Raw genomic sequence first — 18,362 nt, 5'->3', positions numbered from 1 at the left:
GGAGGAAAAAATAGGCATTTCTATGTCTTTAATAATTGCATAATTACCTTTCCCTGGTGCTCTTTGATTTTTCATGTGGATTCAGATCACCATCTGAATGTCCCCTACTTTGAGACAGGACTCCCTTTACCACATTCTTGAAAGGTGGGTCTGCCAGCAGCAAATTCTCTCTCAGATTCCTTCTGGCTTCCTTTGTTTATGCTGAGAAGTCAGCTGTGAAGGTAAACAAAGATTTTTTTTTTCCCTTCTCTTCCATCTTCACCATGTTTACCATGATGTGTCACTTTGTGGATCTCTGTGTTTATCCTGTGTGGAATTCATTGAACTTCCTGGATATGTACACTATTTTTCAGTGAATTTGGAAAGCTTTTGGTTATCATATCTCTGAATTTTTTTCTGCTGTTTATCTTTTCTCCTGGTCCTACTCATTACATGTATATTGGTGTGTTTAATGATGTCCCACCTTTTTCTGAGGCTTGCTTCACTTTCCTTTATTCTTTTTTCTGTCCTTTGGCTTGTATAGTCTCTATTGATCTGTCTTGAAGCTTGCTTATTTTTTTCTGCCAGTTCATATATACTGTTGAGTCCTTCTAGTGAATTTTTGTTTCAGTTATTGTACTTTTTGAATTGTAGAGGTTCAATTTTTCAAATTAATGTCTATCTCTGTTCTCTGTTTGGTGGGACATTGTTATTATACCTTCCATTAATGCTTTAGTTAGGATTTCCTTCAGTTCTGTAAACATGGTTTACTTTGAGATCTCCCAACATCTGGATGCTATGATAGGCAGTTTTTGTTGCCAGCTTTTTTTTTTCCTGCTTCATGGCTCATATTTTCTTGTTTCTTTGAATGCCTGGCATTTTTTTTTTTGTTCAATACTTAACATCTTAAAGGTTTTTTGTTTTGTTTTTGTTTTGTTGTTGTTGTTTATTTATTCATGAGAGGCAGAGACACAGGCAGAGGGAAAAGCAGGCTCCATGCAGGGAGCCCGACGTGAGACTCCATCCCAGGTCTTCAGGATCACTCATGCTCTGGGCTGAAGGCGGTGCTAAACCGCTGAGCCACCTGGGCTCCTCTAGATAATAAATTATAGCAGCTTTGGATACTGATCTCTCTACCCTCTCAGGGTTGTTATTTGCTTGTTTATTTGTTTATTTTAAGATTTTATTTATTCATGAACCACGGGGCGGGGGGAGCAGAGACACAGGCAGAGGGAGAAGCAGGCTCCATGTAGGGAGCCCAACATGGGACTCGATCCCTGGTCTCCAGGATTACGCCCTGGGCTGAAGGCCGCGCTAAACCACTGAGCCACCTGGGCTGCCCCTGCTTGTTTGTTTAATGACTGACTGGATCATTTTAGTGACCTCTCTTTCCCTCTCATGGCGTTAAGCCTCTGATGTTGCTCCTCAACTTTGGGTATGCTCACAGTCACTCTGATGACAGTGTTTTTGGTGGGGATCTCTCCCTGACTACACTTAGTTCTTAAACTTCAGGAATACTAGCTGATTGCACAGATTTGAACAGTGCCTAAAAATTGCCCTACAAATTAATCTAGTTAGACTCTTCACACCCCTTTTTTGTGTGGAGAGGGGCAAAGAGAGGGAGAGAGAAAATCTTAAGCAGGCTCCATGCTCTGCTGGGGCCCTACGTGGGGCTCGGTCTCATGACCCTGAGATCGTGACCTGAGCCGAAACCCAGAATTAGATGTTTAATTGACTGAGCCACCCAAGAGCCCCTGACTCTTGCCCCTTTGACAGAAGTTTCTGAGGTCTGGGTTTGATACTTGTGTTGACCCCAGTAAAGCTGCTCTCAGCTGTCCGATGCCCAGTTCTCTCCTGCAAATTAATAGACCAGTGGTGTTTTTTGTACCTCCTGATTGCCTCTCATACAACCTTCATTGTTCTTGAGTGTGTTATTAGGCTTGAACTTTTCTCCATGCTCTGTTGGAAATGAGGTCAGCTCCTGAGCTAAGCTATCTGCTTTGTGGTCTGTTTTCCCTGAGGCAAGATCTCTGATCCTCGGCTCTGGAGCTGCGGATGGAGTCTTCTTTCAGAGTGACACCTCTGCTCTGGTTGCTGAGTGTTTGTTGGGGAGTGAATGTGTGTGTGTATGTGCAGCCTGGCATTCCCTTGACTTACCTCTCCTAGTGGAGAACCACTTATTGCCTCATGAGCCTGACCAAGGGTAGATCAGAGTAGCAGTGTTTTCAGTACACTATGTCCAAGGTACAGTCTCATTCTACAAGTGGAGGCTGGGTGGGAGAAGGGAATCCCCACCTCTCAACCATATTTTTTGGGATTTAGCTTCAGCAACAGGCAGCTGGCTGGAGGTGGAATGAGAAACTGATAACCTGTTCCTGGAAAGAAAACCCTCCAAATGGGAGCTGAGGGGAGGGGGGGAGAATGTCTGTGTTCTTGGCTGTGCTGTTTGGAGTAGTCACCAACTTGCTGAGCTGAAAGGAGCGAGTGATCTTGGTTCAAGTACCATAGACTCTCACCTTTGTTGTGGAATTTTCATAGATCTTCTTGACTAGGTGTTTTTTCATTTGGCTGTTTACCTTTATGGCTGGTTCTAGAGAGCTTAAGTGTTTGTTGTTTTGTTTTGTTTTTTTATTTCACCAGTTTTCCTGGGCAGTGGGTCAATGGAGTTCCTCATGTGGTCATGCTGGAAGCTGATGTCTGAATTCTTTTTTAACAAAATCATTCTCCCTTCTGGGTTGATAACAGGTGGGACTCTGGGGATGAGGGAGAGAGTAAGAGAAGCAGGGAGACTGTTGTCATAACTCAGAAAAGGGGTGTTGCTGGCTTGATTCCTAGCAGTGGATTTGACCAGAAGTTGTAGGATTCTGGATGTGTTGAAGGTAGAGGCAAAGATTGGCTAACAGGTTGGATATGAAGTATGAGAAAGAAAGGGGTCAGAGCTGACTCCCAAAATTTTTGGCCTGAGCAACTAGAAGGATGGAGTTTTCTGGATGCCTTGATGGCACATCAGTTAAATGTCCAGCTCTTGGTTTCAGCTCTTGGTCATGATCTTAGGGTCCTGAGATCGAGCCCTGTGTCAGGCTTCTTGGTCAGCAAGGAGTCTGTTTAAGACTTTCTCTCCCTCTCCCCTGTCCCTCCCTGCTGGTAGCTCACTCTTTCTCTCTCTCTTTCTCAAGTAAATAAATCTTAAAGAAAAAAGGAGAGAGAAAGAAAAAGAAAGATGGAATTGTCATTAATTGAGTTGGGAGAAGCATGTTTGGGGTGGGAGTAGGGTGATCAGGAGTTCAGTTTTGGACATTGAGACATTGACCATGGAGCATCCAATTGGAAATGTCAGGTAGGCAGTTAGATATGAGGGTCTAGTGCTTAAAGTGGTCCAGGGAGGTTTAAATTTGAGACTCACCAACATATGCTTAGCATTTAAAACCATGAGCTTGGGTGTCATCACCAACCGAGTGGATGCAGATGGAATAGAAGGAAGATCAAGCCTGGGCCCTGGAGTACCCTGCTGTCAAGAGGTCAGGGACCTGAGGAGACAGGAGTTGTCAGCAACAGAAGATCAGGCTAGATAAGAATGAGATTTTTACAGACAATTTTAAATGCCTATAGTAACTTCTTGTCTTTTTTTCTAGCTGAGTTACGCAACGTGACAAATTGTCAGTCTAACCAAACAAGGTAAGGAAAAATATCGTTGATGAGACCAAAAGAATTAGGGATATAATATTCCTGAAACAACCATTTAGCATAGTAAGGGGTACTTGTTTCAGAATTAAGCTTGGTCCTCAGCTACCTGGAAATCTGGAAATCTCACACTTCCTCCCCAAAACTTCACCCATCCTCTCACCTTTGAGGCTGAAAGATGGAATTGGTAACCGTTCTTCCTTGGGGGTGATTTATTACTGCTACTAAGAAGGAAATCAGACAAGCAGTGCCTGAAGCTCCATGGAATCAACTCCTTTTGAGCTGATTTCAAATAAAAGTTTATGAAGATGAGTATTATGAAACATATCCGTAAAGGGTGTGAGTCATGTGAGACTCTTTTAGAAGAAGTAAATGTAAGTGGGTAGATTTGGGGCTTTGTTGGGGAAACTCAGTATGGAAACATTAGAGGCAATATGAAACTCAGATCCTTTTTTAGTTTTCCCCACTAAACTTAGGCTGGAACATTTTTTGTCTTTAGTAATGAAGGTGATGCCATCAAAGTTTTTGTGCGAATTCGTCCACTTACAGAAGGTTCTGGATCAGCTGATGGAGAGCAGAACTTATGCTTATCTGTGCTTTCCTCTACCACTCTCCGGCTACACTCTAACCCTGAGCCCAAGACCTTCACATTTGATCATGTTGCAGACATGCAAACCACTCAGGTATGATAATTTTGGAAACTCCATTTGGATAAGATTCTGTTATTTGTGAGGATTTCATTTCTGGTTTCTTTGGTTTGGTTTCAGATAAGGACGTTCAAACATTTTATATAAATATTTAGATTTAATATATTTTAAAATATTTTAAACTTAATTTTATTATTTTTCTTCCTTCATCAAACTTTGTGCCAGAATGACAAACCTGCTCTTTTTTTTTTTTTTTCAACACTTCCTTTGCTCCTTTTCATTTGGCACCGCATCTAGGATAGGGGCAGTGAGGCCCAAAGCAAGGGCTTCTCCAGCTTCATGTCCCCTATCCCCTGGTATGCACTGATAAAGGGCAGGGGTCCTGGAAGGCTCAGTGTCTTCATGAGTCATGCATCAGCTTTGGGACAAACTCGCTTTACTTTCACTCACCATTCAGTGATAGAGATTAGTGGAGGTGTATTTTTCAGAGCCACTTGGATGATTGATAAGTATAGTTGAACTTCCTAGTTGAGGGGAGAGTATCTTAGTTGTGGCTGCTGTAACAAAAATATCAAAAACTAAGTGGCTTAAACAGCAAACATTTATTTCTTAGTGTTCTGGAGGTTGGGAATTCTAAGATCCAGGCTAGGATACCCAGTGTTTGGTAAGGACCTGCTTCCTGGCTTGCCACAGTTACCTTCTCACTGTAGAGGGAGAGAGAAAACAAATTCTCTCTCGTCTCTTAGAATGTCAGAAAGGCACTACTCCCATCATGAGGGCTCTACCTTTTGACCTTATCTTCCAAAAGCCCCATCTCCAAATACTATCACATTGGGGATTAGTGTTTCAACATACAAATTTTGGGAAGGACATAAATATTCAAACCATAGAAGAGAGTAACAGGTTTAAGATTACTATGATGTCAGTAGCTATTTCTAATTAAGGGCAATTTAGTTAAGATTTAGTTAGCACTATCTGTTAGAACTTTCTTTAATGAGGGAAATGTTCAGGGCAGCCCCGGTGGCGCAGCAGTTTAGCGCCGCCTGCAGCCTGGGGTGTGATCCTGGAGACCCGGGATCAAGTCCCACATTGGGCTCCCTGCATGGAGCCTGCTTCTCCCTCTGCCTGTGTCTCTGCCTCTCTGCCTGCCTCTCTCTCTCAATCTCTCTCTCTCTGCCTCTGAATAAATAAGAAATTAAAAAAAAATTTTTTTAAATGAATCAGTTAAAAAAAGGGAAATGTTCTATATCTGTGCTGTCCATTACAGTAGCCTCTAGTCACATGTAGCTACTTAAGTTTGAATTTATGAAGCTTAAATAAAATCTAAAATTTAGTTTTTCAGATACATTAACTGCATGTGGCTATTGAGCACTTGAAATGTGGCTACGGCATCTAAGGACCTGACTTTTACATTTTATTTAATTTTAATTTCTTTGAATTTAAATAGCCACATGATCGCTATTGGCTACTGTATTGGACATCATAGATCTTGATTATTCCCTTACACCCATGGGTATTTTTGGGTGAGATATCTAAATCTTTAGATCTTTTTTCATTTAGGACATGGGTGGTCAATGGAAATATAAAGTTAGTCACATATAATTTAAAATTTTCTAGTAGTCAGGTCGTCTGGGTGGCTCAGTTGGTTAAGCATCTGCCTTTGGCTCAGGTCATGATTCCAGGGTCTTGGGATCAAGAGTGCTACGTTGGGCTCTCAGCTCAGCAGGGAGCCTGATTCTTCCTCTCCCTCTCCCTCCCTCTTCCGGCTATGAATTTGATGCAAAGACGAGTATAATATTAGCATGCAACGTGCTGAACAAAATTCTGTGTAAATTGTAGATATAAGCTTTTTTTTTTTTTTTTTAAGATTTTATTTATTTATTCATGAGAGATACAGAGAGAGAGGCAGAGACATAGGCAGAGGGAGAAGCAGGCTCCATGCAGGGAGCCTGATACGGGACTTGATCCTGGGACTCCAGGATGACGCCCTGAGCTGAAGGAAGACGTTTAACCGCTGAGCCACCCAGGTGTCCCTAGATATAAGCTTTAAATCTATAATTGTATATGAGCTTAGTGGACATAATTGTCTAATGTTTTACATTTTAGATATTTTAGCCTTTTTTCTATTGTGATTGTAATTTTCACATCACAAGCATTGAAAAATTTAAGCACTATTTTTATTCTGTTTTAGAATGTAGTTTAAGAAAAATGTTTTCAAAAAAAAAAAAGAAAAATGTTTTCATTTCTATGAAATGTTAATATGGTTGGTGTTTACATTTGTAGGAGTCCGTGTTCTCAACTGTGGCCAAGGGAATTGTGGAATCTTGCATGAGCGGTTATAATGGTACCATCTTTGCATAGTAAGTTCCTGGCTATGTCCTTATACAAAGATACAATAGTAAGTGCTTCTGTTCATTTCCTATGGCTGTTGTAACCAATTACCACAAACTTAGTGGTTTGAAACAATACAAATTTATTATCTTTCAGTTCTGTACGTCTGAAGTCTGACATGAGTATCCTGAGTTATAATAAAAGTGTTGGCAGGGCTGTGTCCCTTTCTGGAGGCTCTGGGGGAGAATTCCATTTCCTTGCTTTCTCCAGCTTTTAGAGGCAACTCAAATTGCTTGGTTACAGCTCTCTCTATCTTTGAAGCCAACAACATGCAACCCTCTGACTCTTCTTCCTTAATCACTTCTCCCTCTGACAATGGCTGGGACATGTTCCCTTATATAATTTTAATTTTAATTAATTAATTAATTAAGATTTTATTTATTTATTCATGAGAGGCACAGAGAGAGAGAGAGAGGCAGAGACACAGGCAGAGGGAGAAGCAGGCTCCATGCTGGGAACCTGACATGGGACTTGATTCCAGGTCTCCAGGATCACACCTTGGGCAGAAGGCGGCGCTAAACCACTGAGCCACCCAGTTGCCCATGTTCCCTAATTTTAGATAGGTGTGATTAAATTGGCCCCACCTGGATAATCAAGATCAGGAGGGGATTTTATTTTATTTTATTTTATTTATGATAGTCAGAGAGAGAGAGAGAGAAAGAGTCAGAGACATAGGCAGAGGAGAAGCAGGCTCCATGCACCAGGAGCCCGACGTGGGATTCGATCCCGGGTCTCCCGGATTGTGCCCTGGGCCAAAGGCAGGTGCTAAACCGCTGTGCCACAGGGATCCCCGATGGAGGGGATTTTAAACTCCACCTCCTGGAGAGAATTATTTGGAATTCTTCTGTGAAGAACATTTGTCTCTTCTCCCCCATTTATTTAATTCTACTTAGAGTTATAGTCCAATAAGTTATTTTTATCTTATTGTTCATATTGCCTGGCCATTAGGAGCGATTTGAGTTTGGTTTCTGTGTCCCTTTGACATGTCACCTGCTTTTGCTTGAGCACTTCCTTACTTTATGATGCTACAGACTGCTTCTGGCTCATCTGTATTTTCCCTGTCCTAAGCCTAGACTCAGACATTTTGCCAAGGAGCCCTGGTTCCTTTTATTGGAGAATAGTATTTAGAAACTAAGATGTGGGCACTGAGTGTGTTTATTGATTGCTCCTGGAGTGTCCTTACTTCTAGTCTTCTCAGCAGACAACTAGGTGTTATATGTGTATATACTAAGTCATATATACAGACATATCTGTAATGTTTCTGTATGCATCCATTTGTATACACATTAAGCTAAGCATGAGTTCATGCTTATGTCTCTGACTCTAATCAGGGTTTAGAATCCACATGGGTTTGTTCTAACCTTTGTTTTTTATCTGTAACTTGCTTGCTGGCAGTGAGAACCCTGGCTCCCAGTTTCTATCATCCCTTTGCTTATTTGTTCAACCTCAATATACACATAAGGCACTTTCATAATTGTTATCTATATTTCCTGAGAAACAAATTTATAAACAAGTGCAGTGTTGGGATGCCTGGGTGGCTCAGCAGTGGTTGGGCGTCTGCCTTCGGCTCGGAGCATGATCCTGGAGTCCAGGAATCAAGTCCCACATGGGGCTCCCAGCATGGAGCCTGCTTCTCCCTCTGTGTCTCTGCCTCTTTCTCTCTCTCTCTCTGTGTCCCTCATGAATAAATAAATAAAATCTTTAAAAACAAACAAACAAGTACAGTGTTAATGTACAGTTTGTGTGTGTGTGTTTTGCCTTACAAATTCCAGTCAAAACCTCCATTTCTAGAGTTACTTAGGTCAGCTCCTTTGCTACCCACCACTTCAGTGCAGTTATGTCACACACTTGTAATGTAGTTAAGTGGGTTCCATCCTGGGACCGCCAACATCCTGTTTGATGTGGGGTTTTTTGTTTTTTATTAAAGATTTTATTTGTTTTTTTCATGAGAGACACAGAGATATTGAGAGAAGCAGGCTCCATGCGGGGAGCCTGATGTTGGACTCAATCCTGGGACTCCAGGATCACGCCCTGGGACAAAGGCAGGTGCTCAGCTGCTGAGCCATCCAGGCATCCTGTGTTTGATATGTTTTGCTTATTTTTTAGTTTGCATTCCTGGAAGTTCACCCTTTGTTAACATAGTATTTTGACAGATGCAGAGGGTCATATATTTACCACCCCAGCACTGAAGAGGACAGTTCCTTCACCTTAAGTTTCCCGTTTGTTCCGCTTATAACCAGCCACTCTCCTTTCGCCTAACCCCTGATATCTAGGGTACACTAATATATTTTCCATTCCTTTAGTTGTACCTTTTCCAGTGTCATTATAATGAAATCCTACAATATATACCCTTTTGGATCTGGCTTTTTTCTCTTAGTGAAAATGCATTTAGGATGTGCCTGTGTTGTTGCATGCATCAATAGCTTTTTTCCTTTTTTTATTTCTGTCAATAGTATTTTATTGTATGTATGTATCATGTCACAGTGGGATATTGGGAAAAGTTTTCTTTTTTTTAAATATTTTTTTTTCTTTATTTATTTATGATAGTCACAGAGAGAGAGAGAGAGAGAGAGACGCAGAGACACAAGCAGAGGGAGAAGCAGGCTCATTGCACCGGGAGCCCATCTTGGGATTCGATCCCGGGTCCCCAGGATCACGCCCTGGGCCAAAGGCAGGCGCCAAACCACTGCGCCACCCAGGGATCCCCGGGAAAAGTTTTCAATTACCAATAATCACACCTCGGATAAACCTCATTGGCTATGATACTGCCACTGTGCAAAGCTGTATAGATGTATCATAATCTGTCTATCCATTTCCCTGTGAAAGGATATCTTAGTTGCTTCTGGTTTTTAGTGATTATGAATTAAAATTTTTTTTAAGATTTTATTTATACATGAGAGACATACAGAAAGAGAGAGAGGAGCAGAGACACAGGTAGAGGGAGAAGCAGGCTCCATGCAGGGAGCCTGACATGGGACTCGATCCTGGGTCTCCAGGATTAGGCCCTGGGCTAAAGGTGACGCTAAACCTCTGAGCCACCCAGGCTGCCCGATTATGAATAAGTTGTTACAAATGTTTGAATATTGGTTTTTGTGTGAACATAAATTTTCAAATCGTTTGAGTAAGTGTGTAGGAATGCAATTGCTGGACCATATGGTAAGTCTGTGATTAGCCTTATGAGAAACTGCCAAATTGTTCTCCAAATGTATACTTAAAGTGAGTCATGATCCTGAATTTTTCTTTTCTTTTTTTTTTTTATCCTGAATTTCTAAATGTTGGCGGTCTTGAAATATTGCTATTGATTTAATGTTGGAATGTAACATGGAGGTCCAAAAAACATTGTGACCTTGCCGATTGATTATACAATGTGTATTTTAGTAGTATTTCGGATATATTTCACAAATAGGAATATAATTAGTGTAATTTTTTCTTTCTTAGCAGTAGCCTTTCAAATTTTATTTAGAAGTAGAGCTTTTTAACAGAATGTAGTGAATTACATAAGACATTTAAGCGGCTGATCCTTTTTGTGTGCTCTTGTTTTGTTGATAATTGGCTCAAGGCACAAGAAAATAAAAAACATTAAAAAGTGTAAACTTTAGGCTCATATTGTACATACATCCTTGAAAATTTGCCTTCACTTTTCAGTTCAGGGAAACTAAATATTTTCTCTTTAACGGTGAGGCAGATGCCCATTTTCTCATCTGTCTTCTCAAGAGAATAAAAGATTTTTTTCACAGAATATTTTGAGTGGTAAAGTTCAAAAATGAATTTGAAACAGCCACAGTATAAAATCAGGCCTATAGCATGAGGAATTTTTAAATTGCTTTATTTTTTATTTTTATTTTTAAAGATTTTACTTATTTATTCATGAGAGAAACAGAGAGACACAGAGATACAGGCAGAGGAAGAAGCAGGCTCCATGCAGGGGGCCCGACTTGGGACTCATCTCAGGTCTCTAGGATCATGTCCTGGGCTGAAGGTGGCTCTAAACCGCTGAGCCACCCGGGCTGCCCTGAATTGCTTTATTTTAATTTTAATTTTAATTTTTCAAGATTTTATTCATTTATTCATGAGAGACACAGAGAGAAGCAGAGACACAGGCAGAGGGAAAAGCAGGCTCCATGCAGGGAGACTGACGTGGGACTCGATCCCGGGTCTCCAGGATCACACCCTGGGCTGAAGGTGGCGCTAAACCGCTGAGCCATCTGGGCTGTTCTTGCTTTATTTTTAAACGAAGGCATTTTAGTATCATTGTAGTATCTTTAATGGCAGAATTTAGAAAAGAAATGGGTAAATTATTTAGAATAAACTAGAAACAAAATTCAGTTGCTTCTGGTTAAATGAATTATACATGCATGAAATACAATGTATCTATTAAAAATAATGAGGTAGACTTCTATTTACTGGCTTAGAAAAATATCTGAGATAAAATTAAAGGACAAAACAGATTGCAGAGGAGTAATGAGGAGCATCATTTCGGTTTTGTAAATAAAAATGAAAACTCTGATGTCTGTGTTTGTATAATCCTGAAGCATTGGGGCAGCCCGGGTGGCTCAGGAGTTTAGCGCCACCTTCAGCCCACGGCCTGATCCTGGAGACCTGGGATCGAGTCCCATGTCGGGCTCCCTGCATGGAGCCTGCTTCTCCCTCTGCCTGTGTCTCTGCTTCTCTCTGTCTCTCTCTCTCTCTGTGTGTGTGTGTGTCTCTCATGAATAAATAAATAAAACCTTAAAAAAACTCCTGAAGCATTACCAGACAATTATTTTTAAAGATTTTATTTATTTAGGGATCCCTGGGTGGCGCAGCGGTTTGGCGCCTGCCTTTGGCCCAGGGTGTGATCCTGGAGACCCGGGATCGAATCCCACGTCGGGCTCCCAGTGCATGGAGCCTGCTTCTCCCTCTGCCTGTGTCTCTGCCTCTCTCTCTCTCTCTCTCTCTGTGTGACTATCGTAAATTAAAAAAAAAAAAAAAAAAAAGATTTTATTTATTTGACAGTGCGAGTGCACAAGTAGGGGGAGTGGGAGAGGGAGAGGGAGTGGTAGGGAGATTGATGTGGGGCTTGATACCAGGACTCTGGGATCATGACCTGAGCCTAAGGTAGATGCTTAGCCCACTAAGCCACTCAGGTGCCCTGCATTATCAGATAATTAACAGTGTAGGAGAGAACGAAAATGAATCATTCATTCACTTATGTAATATAATTTTAAAAATATTTAGTTTATTTGGGAGAGATAGAGTGAGCACAAGTGGAGAGGAAGAAGCAGACTCCCCACTAAGTGGGGAACCCATGACCCAGCGTGATCCCAGAACGCGAGACCATGACCTGAACACTGTCAGATGCTTAATCAACTGAGCCACCCAAGTGCTCCATTTTTTTTTTTTTTTAAGTAAGTTCTATGCTCAATATGGGGCTTGAACTCATCACCCTGAGATCAAGAGTTGCATGCTCTACTGACAGGCAGGCTCCCCTACCTAATATAATTTTTAAAAAGAAAAATAAGATTTTTGTGGGAAAAATTTGTACACTGGTAGACCATATTAAAATAGGAGGGTAGCCTTTTAAGTTTCATGTGTAAAAATAATGTATAAAATGTTTATTTTTACAGTGGACAAACAGGCTCAGGGAAAACATTTACAATGATGGGTAAGTGAATGAAAGATTATTATTTCCTTAATTTTTTTTTTTAAGATTTTATTTATTCATGATAGACAGGCAGAGGGAGAAGCAGGCTCCATGCCTGGTGCCCGACACGGGACTCGATGCCGGGACTCCAGGATAACGCCTGGGCCAAAGGCAGGCGCTGAATCGCTGAGCCACCCAGGAATCCCCTTATTTCCTTAATTTACTCTTAATTTACTCTTTCTGCAATGATAGCACCTAGGCACCTAGTACATTTTGGGGGAAGGCATACTTTCTGTATACAATTCTGACCTCATAAAAGTAGGGGTATTTCCCAGGCTTCTGTTAGATTGTAAATTCTATGATAGCAAAGTCCATGTTTGCACCTATGTTCCCAGTCAGTGCTCAGCACAGAGTAGATGCTCCATAGTTTTTGAATTGGATTTAATGACTTTTTATATATTTATAAATCTGTATCATTACCACCCAGATCAAGATTCCCAGTCAGTAACTACCTTACCTCCTTCCCCTGAAGTATATATTACTCTCACTTCTCTGTCATCATTAGTTTGCTTGTTTTTAAACTTCTACAAATGAAATTTTACTGTATATACTCTTTTATATCTGAGTTCTTCCTCTCAGCATTATCACCGGTGTTGTTGCATGTCATTTCTGGGTAATGTGTTATTGTATGGATATGCCACGTTTTCCACTCTAGTGCTGATAGACATTTGGACTATCTCCAGTTTTAGACCGTATGAATGAATAATGAGACCATGACCGCTTTTTCTTGTATGTGTTTTGTAAAGTTCATTTCTGTTGGATACATATCCAGGAGTGGAATCATAGATCCATGTGTATTAGCTTTAGTAGATAGTGTCATGATAGATATGGAAGCTCTCTGAACTCCCATCCTTTATAGGTGTTATTATCAGATGTTAAAATTTTAGCCATTCTGGAGTACGTGTAGTATTATCTTACTTTGTTTTTGTTTGCAGTTCCCTAATGTCTGTAGACAGCTGAGCACCTTTCATATATTTATTGGACATTTGAACAGCCTCTCTGTAAAAAGCCCATTCAAGCTTTTTTTCTCCCATTTAAAAAATTAGCTTGTCTTTTTCCTACTCACTCGTGGGGATTTTTTATAAAATAGGTTAACCTGTTAGCCCTTTCTGTTTATAGATAACAGATTTTTTCCTAGGTTTTTCATTTGTCTTTCAGTTAAGGTTTTTTCTTTTGCTCAAGTTTTTTATTTTCTTGCGGTTGAATTTCGGTTGTCTTTTTTTTTTTTTTAAATGATTTCTGAATTGTGAGTTGTAGTCAGAAAGAGTGTTACTGAGTGAAATGAGAAGGAACCGTGAGACTCTGATCTTCCAGGAAGTAGGCTCTGAGTTGGGAACATGTTCAAGAGTGTTCAAAGAACAACAACAACAAAAAAACCCATGGGACTAAAGGAGTTTCCAGAATAAGGGGCTAGTAGGGAGGGAAATTGCAGTTATACCTTGAGGCCAGGTCATGTAGGATATAGGAGATATTTGGGATTTTGTGAGTGGGATGTGAAGTCATTGGAATGTGGTTGTTTTTTTTTTTAACTACATGATGTGATGTATATAATTAAAAGGATTACTCAAGCGGATGAATGGAATAGACTAGGAAGAGCTAGAAGAGAAGTAGGATGAGGAGCTGAGGCATAGAGGAGACAGGAGATGATGAAGATAACTGTAAAGAATATGCTGAATATCTTTGTATATTATTTAATGGAAGATGTTATAAAATTATCTGCATACTCTTCTATTATTTGTCCTCTTTGTTTATTTACTTGCGGTTTTCCCCTCCTTTATATATGTATATTTTAGGTACCGTTTACAAGGGCCATTTTTTTTTTTTTTTTTTTACAAGGGCCATTTTTTTTAAAGATGTATTTTAGAGAAAGAGTCAGTGCAGGGATGTGGGGGAGGGGCAGAGAGAAAGAATCGCGTAAACAGCCTTTTTGCTGAGCATGGAGCCCAGTGCAGGGCTCGATCCCAGAACCCCGAGATTATGACCTGAGCTGAAACCAAGAGTCGGAGACTCATCTGACTGTGCCACCCAGATGCCCCTTCAAGTGCCATTTAAAATATTCCAGGTTGTAGCACATCAAAACAGCTTTAGTGGCTATTATGGGTCCTTCCTTCAGTCCCATTGATAGGCAAGTTCTGTTCCATTTCTCAGACTAAAATTTAACTTGTTTGGGGGTAGGAAGAAGGAATTGTTTATACAATGTGTCATCTTCTGTGTAAATTTCCTTTCAGTATTGCCATTTTGAAGGACTGTTATGGAATAAAGATGAATAGCTACATATGTATTTTTTTTCCTTTTCTTTAGGACCATCTGAATCTGATCATTTTTCTCATAACCTGAGAGGAGTAATCCCACGAAGTTTTGAATATTTGTTTTCCTTAATTGATCGTGAAAAAGAGAAGGTAAAACTTGTCAAAAAATAAAGTGGTTCTGTGAAATTCTAGGTTTGAGCAGTTAGCTGCTAATAATTAGCTCATAACATAGAGAGCTCATAACATAGATGATACCCTACAATGTGGATAGGCGAGTGTGGCATAGGAAAAACCTTCTCAGTTCTTAAGAAAAAATGAAGGATTCTGAGGTTGTTGTTTTTTTGTTTTGTTTTGTTTTTTTAGGTATCAGATGCTCAACAGATTGAGCTATCCAGGTGCCCCATGGAATTATTTTTTTTTAAGGATTTTATTTATTCATGAGAGACCCACAGAGAGAGGGAGAGAAGGAGAGAGGCAGAGACATAGGCAGAGGGAGAAGCAGGCTCTATGCAGGAAGCCTGATGTGGGACTCAATCCGGGAACTCCAGGATCACGCCCTGGGCCAAAGGCAGGTGCTAAACTGCTGAGCCACCCAGGCGTCCCAGGTTTTTAATTTTTACTAAAAGTTTTTAGTTTCTAAACCTTGCATCCTCTGTGAACTCAGAATAAAAGAAGAATGTAGTACTTCTTAGGCTCTCAGATTTTTCAAGAGAGAAAGTGTAAAGAAAATCTTAACTGAGGATAACAGATTCATTAAGCTCTGTCACCTGCCTTCACATAGGTTCACAGTTGACTGCAGGTGTCCCTAGATCCTCAGGGTGCCCCATAGTGATAGGCCCATCCTTTGCCTCCTCAGTAGCACTTTCTACCACCTGACCATAATTTGCTTATTTCTTTTTTGTTTGTTTAAATAGTGTGCTGGATTCTCTTTTTTTAAATTTTATTTTTAAAGATTTTATTTATTTATTCATGAGAGACACACAGAGAAGCAGAGACACAGCCAGAGGGAAAAGCAGGCTCCATGAAGAGAGCCTGATGTGGGACTCGATCCTGGGACTCCAGGATCATGCCTTTGCATGCCCGAAGGCAGGCACTAAACCTCTAAGTCACCCAGGGTCCTCAATTTGCTTGTTTCATACATGGTATGACTCTGTCATCCTGGTGATGTGGGCTTCCCTCTTTTTTTTTTTTTTTTTTTTAAGATTTTTATTTATTTATTCATAGAGACACAGATAGAGGGAAAGACACAGGCAGAGGGCGAAGCAGGCTCCACGCAGGGAGCCTGACATGGGACTCGATCCTGGGTCTCCAGGATCACACCCCGGGCTGCAGGCAGTGCCAAACCTCTGTGCCACTGGGGCCGCCCTTCCCTCTTTCTTTGGCTCTCAGGTTGGGCTTTCCTCATGATTGTGCTTATTTAGCTTGGTGAATTCCATGTTTGGGAGCCCTTAGTGTAACATGTTCCATTCCCTGTGTACCAAGGAGAACGATATATAACATTGGCTCACCATTTGCTCCTTTGCAGAAACTATCCATCACCTTTGCTGTTAGACATGCACCTTGGGTACCAGTGAAAGAAGTTTAGCACCCTGCATTCCTGTGGTTAAAAATCCTAGAGAGAGCATTTTGAGATCAATATTTAGCCTTTTAAAGAATATAGCCCTTGTTTCAAGTAAAACTTTCCAAGGAAGTATAGTATAAAAATGGAATATTGACAGATGACAGATAAAAATGGAATTGTTCTTATCACAAGGAAAAAATTTGTAGCTGTACGGTGATAGGTGTTAACTAGGCTTATGGCAATTCTTTCTCAACATATGTATTGAATCAGTATGTTGTACACCTGAAACTAATATGATGTTGTATGTCAGTGATACCTCAGTTTAAGAAGGTTGAATTGCCCATCTCGACTGCCCACCTCCCTGTCTTGCTTCTAAGTCGCCTCTCGAGACCTAGGCCTCCTGGGATCAGTTTGGTGCTTGCCTTAAGATGTAACAATGTTACATCCAGTTACCTAGAAATTCTTTTTTTTTTTTTTTTTTTAGTTACCTAGATTTTTAACTGGCTTTTAGGTACCTTGTTTTCTTTTTTTTTTTTTTTTTTCAGAGAGAGAGAGTGAGAGGCAGAGGGAGAAGCAGGCTCCATGCAGGAAGCCTGACGTGGGACTGGATCCCGGGTCTCTAGGATCACACCCTGGGCTGCAGGTGGCGCTAAACCGCTGCACCACCAGGGCTGCCCAAGGTACCTTGTATTCTGTAAGGGATAACGTTGTAGGAAATATACACCTTACTAGGCACATGAAAGGGTGATGCTCATAAAAGATAGGGATGAACTCATGAAAAGAGTGTGTCTAAACAAGCTTTTACTTTGCAGGCTGGAGCTGGAAAGAGTTTCCTTTGTAAATGCTCCTTTATTGAAATCTACAATGAGCAGATCTATGACCTACTGGACTCTGCATCAGCTGGTCTGTACTTAAGGGAGCACATCAAAAAGGGAGTCTTTGTTGTTGGTGCAGTGGAGCAGGCAGTGACCTCAGCTGCTGAAGCCTATCAGGTACCCTACCCTGAGCAATTTGATCTATAACCAACATTGTATGCTGTGAAAAACACCTTGATCTCAAAACAAGCAAGAATTGAACATTAAATATAATTTTACAAAGGCATGACATAGAATGTTCACGAGAAGAAAAAAGAATATGACTGTTTTATAGATTTTTCCTTAGTTAAAATAGAACTTTGAGCCTCTTGATTTAGCATTATTTTGGTGCCATTCATTCTAGTCAGGCACCCTGTAACTCACGGCTGGAGGGTAGGGACAGAGCACAGTTTGTTAGTGTGGTATTTCTTCGGTGGTTCTTCCTGGGAGCTACCCCTTTGAGGAGCTTCTGGGATTGCTGCTTTTTAAACCAGCTGGCTGTTCTCTTTCCTTTATTTTCTACCTTTGTTTACTTGTTAGGTGTCGAAAGCCAACCTCTTTTGAGCACTCAGCTCAGAGCAAACAAACCTCTTGACAGGAATTTACGAAATACACCCATTTTATCTGGCCAGTTTTTTTTTTTTTTTAAAGATTTTATTTATTTATTCATGAAAGAAGCGGAGACATAGGCAGAGGGAGAAGCAGGCTCCCCGCAGGCTCCCCAATTTGAGACTCGATCCCAAGATCCCAGGATCTTGACCCAAGCCAAATGCTCAAAGGCAAATGCTCAAACACTGAGCCACCCAGGTGCCCTAGCCAGTTGATTTTAAACAGTTTTTTATCATGTAATATTTGGTACATACCAAATACTGCCACATGCATTTAAATTACTAAGCTTAATGTTAAAATGAACTTGGACTATCTTAAGAGAACTCAAGACCCAGATGTCACCAGTACTATCCTGTCTATCTGTGTGTCCTTCCCTACCTCATGTGCCTGGCTCCTTCCTAAATGTAAACACTATCCTGAATGTCCTGATCATTTCCTTCCACTTTTAAATCACATACATTTGTTTTTCTGAAAATGTTGGTTTTGCCTTTTTTTGAGTTTTAATGAATTATGTGTGTTTAGCCTTCTATAACCTTTTCTTTTTTTTTTTTTTTTTTTTTTAAGATTTTTATTTATTCATTCATGATAGAGAGACAGAGAGAGGCAGAGACACAGGCAGAGGGAGAAGCAGGCTCCATGCCGGGACCCTGATGTGGGCCTCGATCCCGGGACTCCAGGATCACGCCCTGGACCAAAGGCAGGCGCCAA

At 40.7% G+C, this 18,362-nt stretch overlaps 1 protein-coding gene and 1 pseudogene across 3 annotated transcripts in view; one reads left to right on the top strand and one right to left on the bottom strand.

Moving 5' to 3' along the window:
* KIF15 (kinesin family member 15) overlaps positions 1–18,362 on the top strand; it is a 79,763-nt gene that overhangs the window by 9,884 nt on the left and 51,517 nt on the right. For 2 of the 3 annotated variants that reach the window (XM_072721100.1, XM_072721099.1), the window contains exons 2-7: positions 3,612–3,654; positions 4,160–4,343; positions 6,591–6,667; positions 12,305–12,342; positions 14,683–14,780; positions 17,004–17,183. In XM_072721100.1, the coding sequence (XP_072577201.1) occupies positions 3,612–3,654; positions 4,160–4,343; positions 6,591–6,667; positions 12,305–12,342; positions 14,683–14,780; positions 17,004–17,183 (620 nt within the window). The remainder of the gene's footprint in view (positions 1–3,611; positions 3,655–4,159; positions 4,344–6,590; positions 6,668–12,304; positions 12,343–14,682; positions 14,781–17,003; positions 17,184–18,362) is intronic. The other variant, XM_072721101.1, reaches the window with a different exon arrangement.
* Positions 9,404–9,481, bottom strand: LOC112913320 (U4 spliceosomal RNA; annotated as a pseudogene).

This window comes from Vulpes vulpes, chromosome 9 (genome assembly GCF_048418805.1).
Source record: "Vulpes vulpes isolate BD-2025 chromosome 9, VulVul3, whole genome shotgun sequence".
Taxonomy (NCBI): Eukaryota; Metazoa; Chordata; class Mammalia; order Carnivora; family Canidae; genus Vulpes; species Vulpes vulpes.
Note: the sequence above shows the minus strand (reverse complement) of the source record. Positions and strands in the feature narration are given on the sequence as shown.